Source organism: Antedon mediterranea, chromosome 2 (assembly GCF_964355755.1).
Source record: "Antedon mediterranea chromosome 2, ecAntMedi1.1, whole genome shotgun sequence".
NCBI lineage: Eukaryota > Metazoa > Echinodermata > Crinoidea > Comatulida > Antedonidae > Antedon > Antedon mediterranea.
In genome coordinates, this window is record NC_092671.1 from 24515257 (window position 1) to 24539975 (window position 24719).

The window sequence follows — 24719 nt, forward strand, 5'->3', positions numbered from 1 at the left end:
TTAAATATACTGTACAAATTGTATACTTTACATGTAAGTCAGACACTAAAAAGAGTATTAGGGTGTCTTACTTTACTATTTTTTGTAGTAAGTGCTCTAAATCACAAAATCCAAACATTTTACTGTAATTGTAGATTTATAATTATCTGTAAACTTTAATTAATTTATTATATTATAATACATTTTCACATCTGCATAAATTGTTACAACTTAACCAGGTTTGATCTCCTGATTTATTACATACACGCAGTATATTATATATACTGTATATATATAATACAAAGCAATAGTTGCATGCTATTTGATTACTATGATAGGTCAGATTAATACCAATGCAATGCATGCACACTCAGTAACAATTTGGGAAATCTTGGAACAAAAACTGGCCTCTCATCAGTGTTTGTTTTTCTTGCGAGATTTCACAATCTGGTGAATTTCCAGAAAATTGTCTTCACACTATTCAAACCTGGTTACAATACAAATTGTTACATGTTTCAATTGTACATTGTTAAAAAGAGAATGACTTCATTATATTCAAATTAAATGACCTATAGGTCCATGATATACCCAATTATAGTAAAAAGATGAAATATATCCCCAATGAAAAATAATTAAGCCATTTCACATAATTAACGGTAGTTAAATTGGATTATTAAATTATTTACCTGAAAAAAATTAAATATACTTTGGTAACTCAACTTGATTGTGTTTCAAAATGTTGCTAACTATAAAAAGAGTAGCTCTGTGTTTAAAACAACATTGATTGATAAATTTGCACAAAAGGTATACACAATTCACAATAATTAATTCTTATTTTAGAATATTATCAAAAGAACAATGAATTTTACATAGGAAAATATATATTTTATTACATAGTTACCAGTTAATAATTGTGGTAAAGTAATTGAAAATTAGTAACATTTACATACAGTAGTTTATAACTTAATGTTAACAAGTGTACTCTACAGTAAATACCTACATAACATACTATAAACGTTGCGAAGACAAAGATCCAACAAACCTATAAACTGTTGTCATGTCTATATAAAACTTTGGTGTATGTTCAGCTACAAAGATCTTCCAAAATGTGATTGAAAGAACATGATCAAAGCCTACGAGAGGTACTCAAAAGACTGATACCCTTTTCACACTCCAGAGTTGACGCCCCAGTATTTTGGTGTGAAAGGTAAAATCAAGCAACTCCGGAGTTTAAAACTGCGGGGTTAACAGCTAAACATTCTCCGGAGAGTGAACTGCGGGGACATCTCTGTGTTTTGGTGTAAAAGGTACCTAAAAGAAAAGGGCTAGAAACTCAATACTGATAAATGCATCTTCAATAAAACCAACCTATCCTTTTATGGTCACATCTTCTTGAACAAAGGCATATCTCCTGATCCCAGGAAAATTAAAGCCATCAAGGAGGCGAAAGAACACAGGTGAAGTTCGAAGTTTGTTCGGCATGGCGTCAAACTGCGCACGATTTGTGCCGGATTTTGTAACCATAAACACAACCATTAAGACAACTCACAAAAAAGGATACAGAGTCATAATTTCATTCCAATAAAGGAGAGATATAATTATTGTAATAGCGCCACCTAGAGTTATCTATGAACGTGATTCCGTGTAACTTCATTTCACAAGCAGATTATTTTAATCTCACAGGTCATAAGAACTGCCAATTTCGTGCCCTTAGGTACAACCTAAATTATTCCCTGGTCTGTCAACTAATCTATAATATAAATATATCTAATATGTATGTAGGACTGGACATTTAATACTCAAAAAGTGTGCAAGTTAAAGTCATCCTTTTGACTTACTTCCATAATATGTACCTACAGTATCTATGCAAAATGACAAAAATAAATCCTGTTCAAAATGCATATAAATAAATCACCATTCACCCATAATGGAATGAAAAAAAGACAACAAAATATTCATCAAATTTACATCACAAATTTGAAATAGCGCTCCTAGAATGAAACCATTATCAAAAGCGCTGTACATTGAAATTATGTTCCACAAACTTATTGGGAAAGAAACATTTTTTAGTTTATGCCAAAGCTATCAACGTTAGTTTCAGACAGAATTGACACAGGAATATCGTTCCATAACCAGTGGACCTGAGATGCCAAAAGACCTGTCAGCAAATGTTCTCCTGGTTGTGGTGGGAACTTCTAGCTTACAGAGATCGAGGCCCAAACGCATGTCAGATCTTCTCGGACGTCAGACAATTATTAGTTGACAAATATATTCAGGAGCGTGTCCACTCAAACACTTATGACCAAAATAAGTGTTTTGAAGTCAATCCGTTGGCATATCGGTAGCCACTGAAGTTGTTTCATACACTCGCTAACGCTGTCAAATTTCTTTTTATTGAGTATAAACTTACAGCTCATGTTGTATTCTTTGAAGCTGATATCATAATTTGGCAATTCAATGAGTACGACAGTATAAAAACTCTTGTTTTTGCGCTGTTTATTTTCTATCCAACGCTTGACGTGCCGCAAACAATCCTGGAGAATATTTATTGATGACATTTAGTTTAAATGACAACTTGATAGCATGGTCATCAGCGTACACATGGATTTTAATAGGATTGGTAATTACTTCCCTCAGTGTACTGGCATTGGCCGAGTATAAGACAAGTCCGGCGCAAAAGCCTTGTGGTACTGAGAAAGAGATTGGTCGGTAGTCAGATTAGCTTTCGCCTACGATAACTTTGAAACATCGCGGACGCAAGTAACTATCCATCCATCTAACTCTAGCTGGACCTGTAATTCTAAATTTATTGGAGCAGAACATCATGGTCGACAATTTCAAATGCTGCGCTGAGATCTACTGCATTGCTACAACAGCGGTGACACATTTTTTTTATGTTCTATAGCATGTCATTGACAAGTTTGGCTAGTGCCGTCTCGCAGCTATAGTTCTTTTTGGTAGTCAGACAATTGTGAGTTCTTCGAACAATGATTGTTAGGGTTCCACAACAATTTTCTCAACTACTTTAGACATGAAGGGAAGATTGCTCACAGGACAATAGCTGTTACTGGTTCTAGACCCGATTTCTTTAGAAGTATAGCCTTATGACTGCGGTCTTCCATTGTTGAGGAAAAATCACATCTGTCAAGGAGATATTAACTATTTTAGTCGAGACTGTGATAATTGCTGGAAAGATTTGTTTTAGTACTTTTGTCAGCAGAAAATCTAATTCACAGGATTTTTTCAGATTGTTCAAAGTGGGATTATTTTGTCATCAACTTGTTCATATCTTGGAGTTTTGTCGAGCTTGTCACAAATCTGTTTAATTTTATTTATGAAGAAATCTGAACATGATTTTTCAGCTACAGTATTTCAAGTGAAACCAAACTACCATGTAGACAGATTTAAAAAGGGTTAATGTGGTCAATGGTATACGTATAAGCAAATGATTTAAAACAATTTCACGATGGCATACAAGAATGCTCTTACAATCAAAAAATGTATTCATAACAAAGTCTTGAATTGAATGGAAAAGTTATATAAAATAAGTACAGCCCATAACCCAACAGTAGGTTAGATAAAACACCTATTCATAATCCACATAAAAATAGAAATATGTTTGTCTAGTGATTATGATATTACATCGCATGATGCAGGCTTTTTTAACAACCTTTTATATTCCAATATAATGATTCCTCAAGATTATATATATAAAAGAGTGAATTCACAGAAAAGCTAGTGTGTTAATAATTAATAAAAATATTGTTAGGTATTATTAGGTAGGTAGGTATAAGGTATGTATTTCATTGTTGGAGTATGATATTAATTAATATTAAATTCCTACCTCTATAATTGAGACTCTATAATTAGAGGTTTTAATTTAATCTTGAATTCTCTCTGAGGAAGGTCATATTCCCAGCCACAATTTCTTATCATCATAGCCCCCATCTTTCCTATCTCATCAGCTGACTTAGCCCCATACCCATTACCTCCTACCAGTATTCCAAGAGTCTCTGTTATCATGTCACAATATAGGTAACCAGTTGGTGTTTTAGATGTAACACAGGTGTCATACTTAACAGACAACATCGTAAAATCTATAAAAATAAAGCATCTACTCTCAATTTTTCAAGGACAGAAAGACAAAATACATGTTTTTATGTGCAACACACAAACTTTAAATTATTTAAAATAACAAAACATATGTATTTTATTCGCTATCAGACCAAAGTTAACCAAGAATGATTTGCGACCGACTGATGTACAGTATGTCATGTTAGTTCATTGTGCACAAGTTCTACTCACATTGAAACAGATTGCATGGTTTTTAGGTTCAGACGATGTCCCACAAAACATCGATTGACCTCTCCTAGATTGTTCTTCGCAAATCAAAAGCTCCCTAATAATGGCCTACGCAACTGTCAATATGCGCAAAATGACTGATTAGCAGCGGTACATCATGAAACTAAAGATCTCTATTAACACTCCAAAGACCCATTCATCTTTCATTTATTCAGTACAGAGAAATTTTATTTAACAAAATGTTTTACATACCTGCCATAACATTTTTCATAATCTTATACAGCTTAGATGTTATCCAACTTGCTTCTTGGTTTCTGAAGTGTTGTATTATAGCTCTGTTGGTTTTTAATGGTATGTTTCCCCATACACCATGGCCTACTTTCAAGTAGTATTTGCCTAATGAAATAAAATATGTACTAATTAGTAGGAAATTTATTAATTATAATTATTAACAAAATACTACCTCATTAAAATTGTATTATAATTATTATTGATAGTAAGGATGTTGGAGTGTATTAACTGTAACAGTTAACACTGTCAAGTCTTCCAAAACAACGGATATTAACATCTATTTTCTGGATCTTAAAGGAACCTTATTTGCTGGGAATGAATATATAGTAAAACCCGTCAATCATATGGCACAGGGCTGCTGCTGTTTGTAATTTTAAAAATGTGTGAGGTTACATAGATTTAAGCTATACACTGTATCCTTTAAGTGGCATAGACGGTTCAATATTTTAGGCCTAAAAACAGCCATAAATGTAATGTACAGTACATGAAATGTCAACTAAATAAAGTATAGCAATAATATTGTTTGAAGGTTTGCATGGCTAAACCAAATGTTTATATAAAGTTTGCGGTATACCATGTGTATTAGTTCTGAAAAAAACTGTTGAGTTTCTCGACGTTTCGATTAGATCAATTTGCTTGATCCTTTGGAGTGAGAATGCAGAAAGTTCTCAGAATACAGAAAGTCTGTCTAGACGCATGGTCTTTGTTTGGCCAGTCTGCACCCAGCTTCGAGACAATGTTATTGTTTTTAGCTTGTCTCACTATCAGTATCAGAAACAATGCTCTTCTATAGCTAGTGTTCATTCACTATTGTTCATGAGAAACAATGCTTCTCTATAGCTAGTTTCAATCCCTCCCACTATGTGAACTTGCTATTGTTTCTAGCTTTCACACCAGTCCCACTTTTACATTCCAAGTTTCCTGGACTTTCTGCATTCTCACTCCTGAGGACGAGCAAAGCATATTGATCAAAACATCAAGAAACTCAACAGTTCTTTTTAGAACTAATACTGTGGTGTTACCGCAAACTTTATATCAATATAGCGATAATGAAATGAAAATACAAACAAACAAACATAACTGAAAATTTAGGCTGGCCTAAGTCTAAAAAGTCATACGTCAGCAATGTACAGTACTTCCTCACACAGTGAATGAATGGCATGATTCTTGTAGTACTGGGCAAATTTATATCATTTAAAAGTCTGATGGCATACGGTGCAAATAAATGAAAATATCTAGTATGTAACAGTATAATAATATAGAATAAATAAGCAAATAATTCATACCATCTGGATATTTGATTGGAGGTAAGATATAACAGGAATTAGACAAGTCATCGGGTTTGTAAAGAATACTGGGCATGGACTTCATTCTGCATACAACATCTTCACTTAGTTCACACAAAATTACTCTCTCAGTTGTAATTTCCATATCCGGTACAACATTTCCTGGAATTAAGTTTCTAAAGCCTGTAAAGGCCCCAGTGGTGAGAAGAACCTTCTTACTGTGAATGTGCATACCAGTGTATGTTGTAAGCAGATGCAGGTGATTGCTGCATTCTTGAATATCATCAACAACATCCGAAATTATAATGCATCCTTTGAGTTTTGCTAGTTTTTGATGGGCAAGCCTTTGCTTTCGTATATTAATATAACCAGCGTTTGTATTGCTGTATAGACCAGTTGAGCTTGCTAAAAATGGAAATTTCTCATTCATTTCTTGGGAATCTAACTTTGTAGCAGGTGCATATAAATCAGCATGTAGATCTGCTTGCTTTTTAACATATTTATCTCCAAGAAACAAGTAGCCAACTTCCTCATAAAACGATATACCTTCAGCAAATGTAAAAATACATAATACTGTATTGATAAATTGTTTTAGTGTATAGTTAGAATAGTTTATTCATTCTTTATGCAAATAATATTTTTTTAAATAGTAATAAATAAATATAATAAATATTGTTTATGAGTTGAATGAGGATATTTTCATTCCTGTAGTTGGTTAGAGAACGAAATAAAGTACACTATCCAACGAATATAACTCTTTTAGTCAATTAATCTGCAGCTTCATCTATGAATCAAATGTAAAAGAATAGACGATTAAAAAGGCGCATATATATACTAAAGGTTGGTTTTTGATCGCACGTTATGCAACAGCCAACTACTTATATTTGCAAAAACTTCTCAAATGTTATAGTCTGAGAGATGAGTCGATTTTGTGCACATATTTTACCATTGGTCTTAATATGATTTTTGTGTGAGACATACTTTGATACATCTGAAAGCTTCATTTTAATTCAATTCTTTTGGAATTAGGTTCAATGTAAAGCTGATGAATCATACTACACATTGTTTATCATCAAAAGTCATTTGAGTCATTATTTACAAAATATATGAAAAATAATCTCAATTTTTGCAATTTTTTTCCGTATTTGACTGTATTCATTAGCTCTGTGTTCATTTTTACAATTTCCAGTTATTAACGCCAAAGTTCCTGTATTAAAGAGCCATCTGGGCAATTACAAGCGCGTATGTATACATTTACTATTGGACGTAGGACGTATTTAGTTTATTCGTACAGTATTCATATTAAGGGAATTTCAGTAAATCGCGCCTAACATTTTTCTCAATGCTTTAGAAAGTGGGTTCATACATTCCGTACTAAATTGTACCAGCAATTAAAAACCGTTAGGCCTACTAATTAAGTTGAGTTAGATAATTATTTATTGATGATTAAAATTTAGGTTAAACGATTCGCTGGTGTTTTCCACAAACAGTTTTACTACGTTGCTTTTACCTTTCTAAGGGCCCGTTTTTAGGCATAGTTATTTATCTGAGTTTGGTGGGTAGGAACTAACCTACTCATGAAAATAACTTACTGTATGAACTGGCTCTATACTAAACACATTAGGATATGCCTACAGTATGAAGGATCACATGCCCTAACACAGAACACCTTTGGTGGGTAGGAACCAACTAAAGTATGAATTTGCTCTAAGAAACAATTAAATACCATTAGGCCTAATTAAGTTGAGTTAGATAATTATTTATTGATGATTAAAGCTAATTTACGATTTTCCCCGAATAGAGGTGTTTTTCACAAACTGTTTTAAATTATATAAAACACGTATACAAATAAATGTTATTATTGACAGTTGCTTCTCAACGTTTGTATTAAATAATACTATTATTACAAAAAATATAAACGTCGTAGTGGTGTATGTTACATGTACTTTACTATTTCAATCGACTGTGACAATTTTATTAAACATTAAATTGCAATTTGTTACTGTATTTAGTGGTATATTATTTGTAAAACAATGAAAACAATTAATACTGAATGGATAAAGAATACTGTATATTTAAAAATTGTTCCTTTTTGCACCCATTCTCTTCCCCATCTCTCAACCCTTCTCTTTACTTCCTGAAAGTGAAACTTGTCACAAAATGAGACCAATTATCAAATTAATAAACAAATCCAAGTTGTTTTGTATGTAACATTAGGGTTTAGGGATGGGGAAGAGAATGGGTGCAAAAAGGAACAATTTTTAAATATATTCTTTATCCATTCAGTCACCAAATTTTGCCCTTACGTAAATTTATATAGAGATACTGATTTTTATTCATTTTTGGTTAAAAATTACAACAAATGCTATCTTGTGAACTACTTGTCATAGAACGCTAAATCAGACATTAAATAAAAGTTAGTGACAATCTTCATATTCAATGTAATGGAGGATTATGACAAAAACCTCCATTACAATGAATGTAAACATTATCATTGGCTTTCATTTAATGTATGATTTAGCATTCTACTACAAGTAGATAGAGATAGATTTTTTTACCAATTTTAAACCAAATTAAAATCAGTATTTTAGGGCTACATTTTTAAGCTCTAATTGTAACGCAAATTTAAAATTTCTTTTTGTTATCCACTCCCATTAGTTAGGGCAGTTTTTATTCATTAAATAACAAAAATAAATTTTTACCCAAATAAAATGGAAACATTTTGATTATTTTCCACATATTTATTAAAATAATGACTCAAATGACTTATAATGATAATCAATGTGTAGTATGATTCATCAGCTTTACCTTGAGCCTAATTCCAAAAGAATTGATGCATTGCATCAAATACTGTGCCATAGAATAAAGATAATTGGTAAAATTGCATGAAAAATAGGTAATTAACCTCTGACCCGAAAGTGCATCACCAGAATCACTTAAAATGGACCTGAAATGGAATTTCGATTTTCAAGAAATTCACACATGTTATTTAAATGTATCAAATTAACACAAACCCATACAAATAAAAACAAAATGTATAGTATTTTGAGTAAAAACGAAATTTTAAGATACCATGGTAAATTAGCGAAAATTACTCACGCCATTGCAATATTCTATTTCAACGGCCGTCGGAAGCCTCTATATTCACGACGTCACATACACACGATGATATCGAGAGCGTGTATGCCGCCCGATAGTCAGTGAATGATCGACGGCCTGGAAAGATACGCGAAGCGTTGACACTAATACTAATTTATTCAATATCTAATGTTGTTGAAATATAGGTTCCTAAAATGTACTTCGTTTGTTCTAAAACCCGAATTTAGAAGGCCTACCTCCCAAACCTTTACTAGGCCTAGGCCCCCAATCCAGTGCGCGGAGTCGATCCACCACCCACATCATGCGGCGAGGCTCCGTTTCATGTGCATCCAAGACCAAAGTGATATCAACAACTTGCTGCGCTCATTGTCAAGCCAAAGTAAAATATGAATAAAACTGCCTGATTCGTGACAAATAAATTATCATCTCATATTACTAATTTAATTCTGCTAAACTAAAAACTAAAGAAACTAACACATTTTAGCAGTATAAATTACGAACGATACAAAATACACGAACGGAAAATATGGATACGCATCATTGCGCACGGAGCTGTATCCCGGACAACGTTGCCAGGCCAACTTCGGTATTGCCAGAAAAAAACCGTTGATTTTAAGATTTTAAATCGTCATTTACTCGATGAATAACCGTTTATACGGTAATAATTTTATCTAAAAAAATTCTAAATACGTTTCTGCAAATGCACAAGCATTTTTTAGAAAATACTCCATAGATTTCAAGAGTTATAGCCAAAAAACTGCAAATTGTCCATTTGCAAAGTGACGTCACCCGCGAATTTTTTTGATTTTCAAATGGGGCTTTCCCCAAAAGGGCCAATTTATATTTTGTAACAATATACATTCTAGCAACACCTAATAGCCCCCAAAACATCATTCTAAAATGAAAAAAATCGAAAATCCATTTCAGGTCCATTTTAAGAATTGGGTTTTTAGATGTACCAAAGTATGCCTCACACAAAAATCATATTAAGACCAATGGTAAAATATGTGCACTAACTTGACTCATCTCTCAGACTATAACATTTGAGAAGTTTTTGCAATATAAGTAGTTGGCTGTTGCATAACGTGCGATCAAAAACCAACCTTTATTACAAATAGCTGCCAATGTAATAGGAAGAACAATCAAATACAAAATATATTAACTTATAGCACCTGATTTCTGTTCAACTTCACGATGCCTTTCTAATGACCTTTTAGCAAGATGACCCCAAATTATATTTTGATCAGCTACTTTCGTTATTCGACCTTCATCAAAATAAGAACCAAAAATTGTAGCATTTGATCGATCCTACAAAAATAAATCAACAATAAAAGTAGTAGTGAATTGAAGCCCATGAAAATCATATTGTAGTGTTATGGGAAACACTTAATACATTACAAAAGCCAGATTTATTGGTTTTGAGAAACTTTTGTAAATGTAAGACTAAAGAGATGAATACTTTAGATGAAGAAGTGATTATATTTGAGGACGGGAGTGAAGTTGGAAAATCGAAAGAGTTTCAGCAGCTTAAGCAACACTTTACAGCATGTCAGAATATATTAGCAGTTTCAGCAGCTTAAGCAACACTTTACAGCATGTCAGAATATATTAGCAGTTTCAGCAGCTTAAGCAACACTTTACAGCATGTCAGAATATATTAGCAGTTTCAGCAGCTTAAGCAACACTTTACAGCATGTCAGAATATATTAGCAGTTTCAGCAGCTTAAGCAACACTTTACAGCATGTCAGAATATATTAGCAGTTTCAGCAGCTTAAGCAACACTTTACAGCATGTCAGAATATATTAGCAGCATCAGCTAAACTTTAGAGCATATAGCAGTTTCAGCAGATTAAGGAAAAGTTAAGAGCATGTCAATATTATAGCATTGCCATTATCAGTGCAAAAAAGAGATATAGCAATGCGTTGAAACACCGGTTCTTGTCAGATCACCGAAGTTAAGCAACGTTGGGCCCGGTTGCGTTCTGGATGGGAGACCGTCTAGAAATCGCGGCGGGTGCTGTATATACTGGAGAGTGATGGTGTAATGGTAATATCGGACTAGCATGTGATAGGCATGGATTCGAGGTTATCTGTACCATACTAATTGCATCCTTAGGCAAGATGCTTTACTCTTATTGCCTCGTCCTTCGGATGGGATGTAAAGCCGTTGGTCCCGTGTACTTAACAGTGCACGTTAAAGAACTTGGTACACTATTCGAAAAGAGTAGGGGATCGTCTCCCGGTGTGCTAATCTGGTAGGCACTGCACTGCTGGCTGCCGTGTGTCCGTGGAGGGCCTAATCCGAATTTCCTCAGTTTCCAGTTAAGCTTGAGGACAAATATGAATACCTTTACCTTTACCTAAAAATAGCAATAGCAAATAGCTTTAATAAAGGACCATATTTTTACAACTGTTTAGGGATGTACATTTGATTTCAGAATCACGAGATTAAGGATATCGCCGCACGCGCTCGCCGTCGCCTAAAATTGCTGTGACGTCACAGGTGCATAGCAAAATCTACTTAATGAGTCCAGCGACGGCTGTATTTAAAATATTAAAAAGTAAAAATATGGTCCTCGGTCAAGTTGTCCTTTAAGTAGTGAATAAAGCAGCATTACAAGTGCTAAACATGTGAATAATAGGTGCGTTAAAGCTTAAGCGAAACATAAGCTATGCAATAAAGAGAAAAAAGGTTATATAAAGAGGTAATTATATGCCTTTATATGTGCAAAATAGATATAGCTTATTTTTTGCTTTTTGGTGCTAGACCAATACTGCACCTAGGTGGTATCACCCAGAGTCTCAAGGTGCTGTAGAGAGATTTAAAAAACATGCTAAGATGATATTTTGTAGAATTTCAAAGGCATTGGGACAAAGGAATTTGTACAAGAAACGTTAGGTTTGACCCTTTCGAGTTGGTTTTTGGTCATGGATCATTAAAAGTGCTTTGACCATTAAAATTACTGAAAAATAAGTGGCTCAAGACGTAATTGTAAATTTAACTGTTAGGACTTTAAGCAATAAGCTATTTTGAGAATTAAAGATTTAGAATGTGTAAAATTGACCTTTTAAAAAGCTATTGGCACAAGCGGAATCAAAAAGTTTTGTCCCCAATTTTCCAAACTTAGCTAGCCAGTGCATTGTAGTGATAATGGGCGTAGCTGTGAAGATTGACTGTGAATAACACCACTGTATTGGTATGTTTCTTTGTGAAGATTGACTGTGAATAACACCACTGTATTGGTATGTTTCTTTGTGAAGATTGACTGTGAATAACACCACTGTATTGGTATGTTTCTTTGTGAAGATTGACTGTGAATAACACCACTGTATTGGTATGTTTCTTTGTGAAGATTGACTGTGAATAACACCACTGTATTGGTATGTTTCTTTGTGAAGATTGACTGTGAATAACACCACTGTATTGGTATGTTTCTTTGTGAAGATTGACTGTGAATAACACCACTGTATTGGTATGTTTCTTTGTGAAGATTGACTGTGAATAACACCACTGTATTGGTATGTTTCTTTGTGAAGATTGACTGTGAATAACACCACTGTATTGGTATGTTTCTTTGTGAAGATTGACGGTGAATAACACCACTGTATTGGTATGTTTCTTTGTGAATATTGTTTTTTGTAACATACTGTATGAACGAAAACTGAAAATTACATAGTTGTGTACTGTACATCGTTATGTTCCAAACCTAAGAAGAAAATGTTGTGAAAACTGAGACCAAAAACAATCCATTAAAACAAACCTGTGGTTCCTCGGGACCTATCAAGCAAACTCTAAGTTTGTTAGGGTTCTCTGAAGTTAAATGATAAGCCACTGCTGATCCCCATGTTCCTGCACCTACAATACATATGTCAAATTCCATAATATATACTGTAGAAATAAAAAAACAAAAATGTACTTATTATAGGATAGCAATGCAACTGCACCTATAGTTTTATTTTTCTTAATTACTATTTAAGTCTAAGTTTAAAATCATTAATAAACTTAAATTTGTTTTCAACTTTCTGATCATACCTGAGCAAATCTTTTAATTGTTTTTAACCCAACAATGTTTATTTCTACTGTATTCCCAACTACATTTTAACTTCATTCAGCTGGCCATATGATAACATCACAAAAATCGGCTTTATTCTGGAAACCTACTTGATGCACACATTATTGTAATTAATAGATTTTGCATTTTTAGTACATGGTATAAACCGTCCCATACTGTACAATCAACAATAACCCTTGAAAATGTTTTCACCAATGCAGGAATAGGCTGTAGAAGTGTGGGCTACTGGAACCTTCTCCACTACCTGACACGCATCACAGGATTTACAATAGTTAGACACATATTTTTGGACCTGGCCAAAATTTTTCTACTTTTTTATTGACACTATAGCCTAGACTGGTTGAGAACTACCGTACCAAAATCACACACTTTGGGATGCTGTTGTTCAGCCTAGGCAGTGTGTAAGTTAGGACCTGAGCAGACAGCCTCTCCATAAAACTATCACTAAAGTCAATACTCTCATCTATGGTTTTATTTTCTATAGATCCAGCCAAGTAATTTCCCAAAAGAAGGGTGACACCCTATACAGGAAGACTCGGATTCATATCGTTGATCAATGCTACAGAACCAGTTGAGAGGAAAGGCTTATAGCTTTCACACTTTTTCTGTGTTCTGAAGATTAGATCAACTTTTTACTTTCATCAACATCTCTTTGTTTTGAAACAGCTAGCAATCTGCCAATGACTCTTTTTCTTGCAATAAAAAAACAATTCTAACAAATTTACTACTACTATTGACTGTAGTTTTCTGACATTAGACCTTAGAATCATCAACAGACTTTATCCACCACCTTGTGCGTGAGCACCTAATTATCAGCAACAGAAGCAGCTTTCATTAAATTATCGACTTTAACAAAAATTATCAACTTAAAAAAAAAAGATATAGAGCAAATTGACTTAAACCTATTAATAACAAACCAGAACTTCAAAAAAGTTTCAGAAGAAGAGTCTCAAAAGCTTGAGAGCTCAGTGAATTGACCTTAGCTGAGCTTAAAAATGCACTCAATCAAATGAAAAACAACAAATCACCTGGAACAGACGGCTTTACGTCTGAATTTTTCAAGATTTTTTGGGGGAAACTGGGTGCTCTACTTCTTCGTTCTTTGAAATATGGCTTTAAAACGTGTAACCTTTCAGTCACTCAAAAACCCAAAGGCGAATAAATCAAGAAAAGAATTGAAAAATTGGCGAAAAAAAATAATTTCCTTAAATACTATGGATTAATTGATGCAATTATAACTAAATACCCTTCTTTGGGTACAGAAATAAATACTAAACTAGATTTAATTCGTCACTATGACGAATTATAGGTTATATGCATTGATTTAAATAAAGATAATTGATTTTTAAAAGATATATTGATTAATTTTTATCTAGATTTCATTATAAATCATGCGTATAATAAATACACTAAGAAATAAATTTGAACAAACAATACGGATAATAAAAAAAAATCTTATTTCGTTTGCCAAGGTGAGACTCGATTTCGGTACCTTGAATGCCATAGACACGAGCACAGACCATCGAGCCATACACAACTGACTAAAAGTTGTAGAAAAATTCCTCCGTGTATTTACTATGCAGTAACCACTTTGGTGCAAATAGATTATTACATACCGCAATGAATTATAATTTTTTACTATGATGACATCTTTAAAAATGTAAAAAAATGATGCACTGTCAAACTATATACTTTTAACTTTAATATATGAACTTCTTAAAGTGGAGCTACACTCAGACTTTCTCAGCTTATATTATGTTTAAGTATGTTTAATTGAAAGTGATTACATAAAAAAAAATAGGAAAAATACGGAAATATTTTCCAAAAACTCATTTCTAAAAAATCGGTCAGAAAATAGTGTTTTTTAACAAATTACAGTTTTTCAGTAACTTAGGGGTTATTAGTTTACAATACGTCGCGAAACGCGTTACACTTAGCGACTGACGCGTTTTAGTCGCTGGTCAACGCATTGTGGAAATTTCTTCCCTTTGGTAAATTATGTGTCGAAAAATGGGGAATAAATTTTATACACACAATTAATACGATTTGTTTAGGCCTAAGTAATATTTCCGATAAGAATGTCAGTATAATTTACATGTAACCTCATGATTTTCACTGTACAACAACAGCATTATAATATCAGATTGCTTTTAACTTTAAGCTAGGTCTAGGCCTAGCTAAGCCGTCTGCTCAGCCTAGCTAGCCTTGAATTTTTGTCTAGAGGCCTATGTATTCATAGGCATGGTCGTTTCGCCCCATTTATCGTTCCTGGGTTTTCTCGCATATTAAGAATTGTGAAACACAAAATCCTATACAGAACAAGAGTAGTAAAGAATAGTAAAGCGATGTGCAAGCTTAGACCTGACTGAAAAGCAACTATTCAGGCACCCTATCATGACCCATGGGTAGGCCAAGGTCGGGTAACAGCAAAACAAACTTCACTGCTGTCAGCCTAGCCTAGCTAGAGCCTGAGGCCAAGCCACTCTAAGCAGCATCGGTACATACCTACACTCTAGTAGGCCTAGGCCTAGCTTTATTGAATATATAGCCACATCTTTCTCAAATCTCGTTAAATTTGACATTTTAGTAATAGTCTCATAATCACATTATTACACTGTGAAACATAATAGGGTCACATTCAGAATGTTTTAATATACTTTTCGCCCGTCAAAAATAACATCGCGACAAAATAACAGATCGCCAGCTGCAGTAGCGTGATTGTGAAAAATGTCACGTGATCGTACTCCCTAGCAAAATAAAAAACCCAATTGGACCCGAACGGGGGAAAGTGTCTATTTACGCAAAATTGCGCAATGTATACGTGATAAAAATACCAGAAATAGAAAGATCTGGAAAAATTACATGAATATACATTTTACATTTTTTTTTTGGTGAAGAAATGAATTTTTTAGGATTATTCAAATATACCCCCCTTTTGCATGTAAAAGAATAGGAAATTACAAGGTATCCCCCCAAAACGCAAAAAGGCGTGATTTTCAAGAAAATCGTACTCATTGAAAAAAATTTCAAAAAAATATGAAGTATAAGGGATGATATTTTTAAATAATAGTTGAAATGTATGAAATATAGTAATTTTCTGGGTGGAGCTCCACTTTAAGAAAGAAAGTTACTGTTAAGTTTGTTATTTCGGCCTAAGAAAATGTCATAATTTGTTTGATTGTCGAAATTATTTTTTTTAAATTTAATATGCAATTAATGAAGACTTAATCAACTTTTGTTCTCTTAATTTGATAATAAATCATCATATGATACATACACTTCAAGAAAATGAAATAAAAAATAGGTGCTCCCCAGCATTCGGACGATATATATTAATTTTAAAATTTAGCATATTTTCACCATTTTGTTAACTTATACGTGCGTAGCCTGTCACTTTTGACGTGCTCGTATAACGCAATTTCGAGTTGAAAAGTGAATCAAATATGATGATATTATTAAAGAAAGACTGTAAAACAGAAATCGGGTAAAAAGAGTGCGTATTTATTAACGTTTAACGTGCAGTGCGCGTGCAAAAATCTGTGCACTCATGGCAATTTTTTAAACGCCTAAAAATCATTGCCTGAAACGTACTCTAATTTCATCGAAAATAAATTTTGAAAATTTTGAACATTTTAAGTGCGCGTACGCAAGCGTTATATGCGCTACGCACGTAATTGTATTGCCATATGATGAAATATGACCCGACATTTATGAGTACCAAATTTTGTTTAATTGTGATTCATGCTTGTGAAGATATGATTACAAACGTGATTTCGTTAAATCGCGCGTAGACCGCGTAATGATTGATTGCACACCGTGAAAACATAACCACATCGATTCCTGGCCATAAGGAATATACTCTGAAAAATTGACTTAGCTAGATGAAACTGATGCCAAGATAATTCACGGACAAAATAGTGCTAAGGAAAGAATAAATAAATAAATAAATAAAGATCCTGATCCTGAATCAAGAGGTTATATGCATTAATGCATATAACCTAATTACAAAACCCAATAAATTAATTATCCATACTTGAAACCATAACAAAACCTCAAGCAGGATGTAAAGCTTTCTATAGTAAGTTTATTCAAAACAAAGACTATTACTGTAATTTGTAAAGCTAAACAAAAGTGGGGTAAAATCTTAACTGTTGAATTCTCGGAACATGAATGGGGAAGGAATTAATGTTGCAACTTTTAAGGTGACCGACAACATAAAATTACAATGGTTCCAATATATAGACTTAACAATCAGTATCCTCACAACTAAAGTTTACCTTAAGATTATTAAGTACATTGACAAAGATAACTGCTCCTTTTGTAACATTAAAAGAGAAACAGTTTAAAATATCATTTATTTCGGCCCGGGACGATTTGGCACGCATAAATTTATTGGCTTTGATATGCATAATAAGCTTTTTTTTTTTATCTAACTTTATTTTCCGATTATGGGTTTAGTACTACGATTTCAATCCAAGTCGGCCCCAAGTCTACTCGCCCTCAAGTCAACTCGGCCTCAAGTCAACTCGGTCAACTCAACCCCGTTAAAGTATGGAACGCAAAAAGTGCAAAGGAAGGGATCGATAAAATAATATTTCTGAATAATTCTGACTTTTAATAAATATTATTATTTAGACAAAAATACGTTTAGAAAATAAAACCAATAAAGAAGGATTTCACCAACTTTCCTTTATTTACGTTTAATGAAATTTCAAATTTTCAAATTGCGCATGTTATGCGCGATTTGAACGATTTGCGCAATTTGAAATTGCGCAAAGAATTCTTGCGCAATTTTAAATTGCGCAAGGATTTTTGTGCGCAATTTCAAATTGCGCAATCAACTTGCGCAATTTCAAATTGTGCAAGAAAATCTTTGCGCAATTTTAAATTACGCTGCACAATTTGTAAATTGCGCAAGATAGTTCTTGCGCAATATGACACCTTTGCGCAATTTGAAAACGAACTGTACATTTTCCCATACATGGCTAGGCTAGGCCTAGGCAGAGGAGTTTAAAATTTAGTATTTTATTATATAAATAAGACCATTTCAATGAAGATAATGTTTAATACTCACTTTTTAAGTTTTTAATATTAGTTTAAGCTAGGCCATGTAACCTAGTCAGTATCAGTAGTCCAGACCCTAGCTAGGCTAGAGTAGTAAAGCCGGCCGCCCGCGCCGCGCCAGCCTGGTGGAACACCACCGCTTCGTTTTCCTTCGTTGGTTCTTCGACGGTATGCTAACTTATAACAATATTTTCACTACTAAAATAAGGAAATGCGATATTTATCTTTAATTTTGAATCATTCTTTGAAATTACTATAAAAATATGGGTGTGCATGATTTCACAATCTGTCGAAAAACCTTGCGCAATTTGCAGATTACTTGCGCAATTTAATACGTTGCTTGCGCAATTTGAAACACATGTTTCAATTCAAATTGCGCAAGGATTTTTTTTGCGCAATTTCAAATTTCGCAAATCGTTCAAATCGCGCATAACAGCGCATAACAAACAATTTATTAATAAGCATTCATACTATTATTAATGATTACAATGAACATTTGGATAAAACACATTGTAGGCCCATAATGAAGATGCACGTACGTGGGCGCGTACATGTTCGTTCGGCGGCGTCAAATTCAATAAACATGCCAGATATGCGGGGATATTTATTAGGTGTAATAAGATTGTTTGGTTGACTATGGAGGTATAAAATGTTAACTCCATGGTTGAATCACGCGTAGATTTCTGCAGTGTATGCATTTAATTAGGCGTCTGAAACAACTGCGCCTTTGGCAGCTATTTTGATATGCTACGTGTTTTTCGCTGACCGGGGTATTCCCCTTTTTTAAAACGCTCACTTATTCTCAAATCATGGACAAAAATGATATGTACGATTATTTTTGTCTATGGACAAATGGTGGAACATATGCATAGCCTCGTCTTCGATTTACTAAAATGCGGTACCTGCACGTGGGTACTTCTTTTCATATCGGCAATAAGAGATCATGTTTTTATGAGTAATTTTCTTATTTCTTCATTTTTTTTAAAGCGTGGATAGTAATAATCATAATAATATTAAGCACTTTTTGCATTCCATACTTTATTGTGGCTGAATTGACCAATTATTTTTTGGCCGAGTTGACGTGAGGCCGAGTTGACTTGAGGCCGACTTGACCTGCATTCAGTACTACTAGGCCTAGTACTAGGGATAAAGATGCAATAAAGCAAATATTTTGAAAACATTGTTGAAAATGATCATTTTTTAGTCACGCGAACGATGTAAACAAGTCATGCCCAAAACACAAAGTTTTCGAAGAAGTAATAAATTGAATATAAAATTACATTTTTTTTAGTAATTTATTTTATGTTATGCGCGATTTGAACGATTTGCGCAATTTGAAATTGCGCAAAAAAATCCTTGCGCAATTTGAAATTGCGCAAAGAATTCTTGCGCAATTTAAAATTGCGCAAGGATTTTTTTGCGCAATTTCAAATTGCGCAATCAACTTGCGCAATTTCAAATTGCGCAAGAAAATCTTTGCGCAATTTTAAATTGCGCTGCACAATTTGTAAATTGCGCAAGATAGTTCTTGCGCAATATGACACCTTTGCGCAATTTGAAAACGAACTGTAAATTTTCAAATTGCGCAACAAAATTCTACCAGACAATCGGTATTATAATAATTTATTGGAAACTAAATAACTCAAAATAAAACATAATAAATGCGAAGATGTGTGTAATAAATACATAACTATTATTATTACAATTAAATAATATTATCACTGTAACTTGAAATAAATCAAAATAAATGTAAAAATTAAGTTTTTAATATTAGTTTAAGCTAACCTAGTCAGTATCAGTAGTCCAGACCCTAGCTAGGCTAGAGTAGTATAGCCGGCCGCCCGCGCCGCGCCCGCCTGGTGGAACACCACCGCTTCGTTTTCCTTCGTCGGTTCTTCGACGGTATGCTAACTTATAACAATATTTGCACTACTAAAATAAGAAAATGCAAATATTTATCTTTAATTTTGAATCATTCTTAGAAATTACTATAAAAATATGGGTATGCATGATTTCACAATCTGTCGAAAAACCTTGCGCAATTTGCAGATTACTTGCGCAATTTAATACGTTGCTTGCGCAATTTGAAACACATGTTTCAATTCAAATTGCGCAAGGATTTTTTTTGCGCAATTTCAAATTGCGCAAATCGTTCAAATCGCGCATAACATTTTATATAGGCCTAGGCCTAGGCCTATTATATCAATATTGTCAATATCAATAAAATACGGATTGTTAAATTAAACCCCTTTAAAAACTTGATAAATACCAACAAAAATGAATATGAATTTGGTCTAAAGTGGGATGTTTCGGGCCGAATCGTCTCGGGGCCGAATCGTCCCGTTACCAGTAAAATTCGGCTAGGTTTCGCCTAGGCCTAGACCTCGGCTAGGCCTACCCTAGCTAGGCCCTAGGCCTACGGCGAAAATGCTATCAAATAACAAATAAACAAGTAACAAAACCTCACTTGGTGGTGTCATAATAAACGCCTGAGGATCTCCAAATAACAACATATAGCCTAGGCCTAGCTAGGCCTAGCCCTAGCTAGTCATAATATCCCTCATAGATAGCCCTAGGCTACGCGTAATCGGTTCTACTAAACACCACCAGATACCTACCAGAGCAACAAATCCTACCACCACCAGAGAGCAGCCACCTGTTTTAGAATGTATTATTAATGGTATATATTATTACAAATTTCAAGGCTTAATTCTTTCAGAAACTGATAAAATTAAAGTTAAAAGTGAATTTCTCGCCGTCGCCTTTCCAGAATCGAATGCGTTTGAACTTCGTAACAGTAACGAGACGAACGCGTTCATCCGTGTATATTGTATTTGGCGGTCAACTATGAGGTGCTACCGATGCATTTATTTGGTCAAATAAATCACTATAACATTTCAAAATAAATAACGCGTTTGTTACTCGGTCAACTGCTCTCACGGCATTATTTGGTCAAATAAAATCAGAAATTCTTTTTGTACACATAACACGCACTATAACATTTAAAAATGAATAAAACTTAAAGCAACTATATTCTTTGGTTGATATGTTGTTCGTCCTGTTTTAATGAAACCATACAATTGGCTAAGGTCATTCCAGTAATCCGACAATCCTTTCTGTCAGTGCATAGAGATATTATATAATATCTCTATGGTCAGTGATAGAAGTATAGTATTCTGTTTAATAAATATTCTTCCGGCGAAAGTCGATTATCATTTTAAAATTCGTTAGGCTTTCGTACTTTAAAAAAAAGAGTAGAATCATAGAGAAGAGGGATGTGGCAAGAACATATAACACCGCCAAAAGTATTATCGTGTATTTTATATCGCATAGAATCAGCAATAATAATAAAAATTATTATCGTCACGATAAATGATTGTGTTAATTGTAATTTTTAGTCAAGACTTTCATCTCACATTTTCTGTTTACGTCATCTGGAGAAAAATGTACATCTTCAAAAAAAAAAATTGGTACAAAAAAATACACACCAATCGATTGCGCGATTTCTTTCATTACGGCCGGTTATTTTGTTTTTATCATGTTTCGATCGTATGGCAAAAACGATACATAACATAACAAAACATACAATAAAAGTAAACGTGGAAGTTTATCATACAAAAGGGGTAAAATGGCTTGACGGTTTCACGATCCTTTATATTGTCAATCAGGTCGGCTAATTAATGTTTTCCAGTCAGTTGCTAATTTTAATATATTATTAGAATTTTTCTTCCAATCAAACGGCAACCATGTGTTTGATTTCGGCGGCAAAATATAGCGTATTTTAACAAAATCAGGATTTTCTTTAAAGATTCTTTCCTTTAGTAGGTCTAAATCGACATTTTTGGAAGTCATGTTCGTCTTCGCATCCAAGTAAACCTTTGTTTGAAAAAATAACCTTCATTAATTCTGTGCGTAATATTCTTTTGTATTTTTGTACCAATTGTTTGAAGATGTCTTTGTACAATTTCTCCAGAATGCGTAAACGAATTTTAAATGATAATCGACTTTCGGAAGAATAATTACATGAAAATCGAAAATGATAACATTTGGATTGTTTTGAATAAATACTTTGGGTACAATTTTATATGATCAATTAAAGACACACGCATTGTTGAACAGAATACCATCACGGACAGATGGCGTGTCGGATTTACTGAAATGACCGTACTTATAGTAAATTCTATGGTTTCATTTAAAAAAAAAAGACTATTTTCGATGTCATCTTGTTTAAATGATTTAATTTTTTGTTATCTAAAGTAATTTTTATTAAGATTTTAACCAGCATGTTAGTGGCGATGATTCGCTGTTTGTCTGGAATGAAATGAATAATAAATGTTAGTGCACACAGAATTTATTTGACCAAATAAATGCACAGAATTTATTTAACCAAATAAAATGCATCGGTAGTGCCTCACAGTTGACTGCTGAATACAATACACAATAGACACGGATGAACGCGTTCGTTTCGTTACTGTTACGAAGTTCGAACGCATTCGATTCTGTAATTGCGACGGCGAGAAAATCACTTTGAACTTCAATTTTATAAGTTTCTGAATAAATTAAGCCTTGAAATTTGTAATATACCATTAATAATACATTCCAAACAGGTGGCTGCTCTCTGGTGGTAGGATTTGTTGCTCTGGTAGGTATCTGGTGGTATCTGGTGGTAGGCCTATCTGGTGGTGTTTAGTAGGACCCCGTTAAAATTGAATCAAACTACAATAATAACTAGGCCTACTATTGTTATCAACTGTTAGTTTTATATTTATAATGCTTGAGTAAGCAAGCCGTCAACGCAATCGCAACAACTTAACAACGTAGTCAGGCTCCAGAGACTCTTAATATTAGTAAAAATATAAATATTTTTACACATATAGCGTTTCATACGTGTATTACTTGAGTTTGGATTTTCAGACAAAAATCAAATGACTTTCTGTCTCCCCTCCCCCATCCCCCTCCTTCTCCCCTCCCCCATCCCCCATCTTCTCTTGCCGGTAAATAATTATAGAGGGAGTAGTTTCAATAAACTTTGGCAGATGGCAGCTATAAATATCATAAAAAAATTGGGGGTCGACGAAACTTCTGAAGAGTTATTTTGATTTAAAAAATTCCTTATTTTTTACAATTTTTAGCACTTTTGTCCAATTAATTTACGCATTTTGTCATATTTAACGTGCTCGTATAGCGCTATTTAAAGTCAGAATCAAATCAAATTTGGTAAATGTACAAAGGAAGGTGAGTGGAATAAAAATGTGTACAAAAATACTAAATAGTATTTTTACATTTCTTAAGTATCGCGCGCGCAAATACGTGTTTCTGCGCAGTAATGTTTTCAAGCTCACAATGACATAAATCATGCTCTAATTGATCAAAATGTTATTTAAGCATTTTAAATTTTGCGCGATTTTATGCGCCTGACCTTGTATATGCGCACATGTTTATTTTAAATATTTTTACCCTTAACCTGAAGTTTAAGTAAATTGAATTTAACTGATAGGCCTATGTGATGAAAAGTTACGGAGATATGATTAATAATGTGATTATACAACATATAAATGAATTCACGGACGAGTGATTTTATATTTTAGAGGAGATTTTATTATTTGAAAGATATTGTGAAAATTTAGTGTTTTGAGATATCTGTTACTGTTATATAAAAAATCACCTAATTATTTACATATCTACGGACGGACGTACCACCATTTTCAAAATTCTTTTCAATATGTTCTAGCAACTTAAGTTTCAACTTTCGAATTCGTAAGCAACAGTGGAGTTGCTTTTCAAACTTTTCAAACGGACGGTATCTTATTTTATATGCGTTGACAAGTTTTCTCGGTTGAAATATGTTAATCAGCAGGGCTCCAACTATACAACTATACTATTGCTCGTAGTATTTACATACGAATGAAGTCTTATGTCAATGGTCTTCTCACTATTATCAACAATTTATGTGTAAATTGAAAAGTTCACAAGCATAAGAGGAAATGTATTTTATTGTTTAATTTCTATTATTATAAAAAAAATTTGGAATTATTTCTATGTGTGAAATAAAATTAATTGATATTTAAAATAAGGATTTCAAATTACGGAGTTTTTAATTACAAGCAATTTGAAAACCCGGTATGTCAATAAATGTTTAGAATTATTCGTGCGTTAGTTCTCGTCATGCTTGTTTATGGTAAAATCAGGTAAGCATACGGTTAGTTTGGTCATCATTTGGAATATCGAAAGTGTTCGCCCAGTCCACCACATTATTCATTTATAACTTACGAATCATCTCATATTTATTTCAGTATTTTTCAGTGTGTACTATGTTCTCACATTACACCCATATTCATAAGATTAAACGAAAAAGACAACCTGTTAACATCTAAGCAATAACTTTATTCCATTATTATAACATTTGAACTCAATTTTGCGTCAAATTTAAACACCGTCATTCGCTTCACCGGCCTATCATCAGAGGTAGGATATTGTAGATAAGGTACAACACTATTGCTTGTTCCTAAACCTATGCTTGATGTTGTACCTTGAAACACAAAAAATGAAGGTCAACACTATTGCTTGTTCCTAACCTATGCTTAATGTTGTACCTTGAAACACAAACAATGAAGGTCAACACTA

The 24719-nt window shown here is 33.5% G+C and overlaps 1 protein-coding gene across 6 annotated transcripts; it reads right to left on the reverse strand.

Moving 5' to 3' along the window:
• Nucleotides 1-17: 17 nt before the first annotated feature.
• LOC140040743 (monomeric sarcosine oxidase-like) lies at nucleotides 18-20886 on the reverse strand. 6 transcript variants are annotated; one of them, XR_011842770.1, is made up of 8 exons: nucleotides 20714-20886; nucleotides 12720-12847; nucleotides 10130-10265; nucleotides 5859-6404; nucleotides 4534-4677; nucleotides 3824-4076; nucleotides 666-725; nucleotides 18-466 (listed from the first exon to the last, which is right to left on the reverse strand). XR_011842770.1 is itself a non-coding variant. In XM_072086905.1 (7 exons), exons 2-6 carry the CDS (start codon nucleotides 12837-12839, stop codon nucleotides 676-678), a joined length of 996 nt encoding a protein of 331 aa, XP_071943006.1. In that variant the 5' UTR covers nucleotides 12840-12847; nucleotides 20714-20886; the 3' UTR covers nucleotides 18-466; nucleotides 666-675. The 6 variants fall into 6 exon arrangements, 4 of the variants coding, with proteins under 4 accessions (XP_071943006.1, XP_071943004.1, XP_071943003.1 ...); XR_011842771.1 differs by having other exon boundaries at nucleotides 666-3120; XM_072086905.1 differs by lacking the exon at nucleotides 3824-4076.
• Nucleotides 20887-24719: the final 3833 nt, after the last annotated feature.

Coding starts and splice junctions, on each gene's coding strand:
- LOC140040743 (XM_072086903.1), bottom strand. CDS start 12,839: ATGGAATTTGACATATGTATTGTAGGTGCAGGAACATGGGGATCAGCA. Junction 6,405..10,129: donor TGAAGTTGAACAGAAATCAG/GTGCTATAAGTT, acceptor CATTTGCTGAAG/GTATATCGTTTTATGAGGAA. Junction 4,678..5,858: donor TCCAATCAAATATCCAGATG/GTATGAATTATT, acceptor TTATTTCATTAG/GCAAATACTACTTGAAAGTA.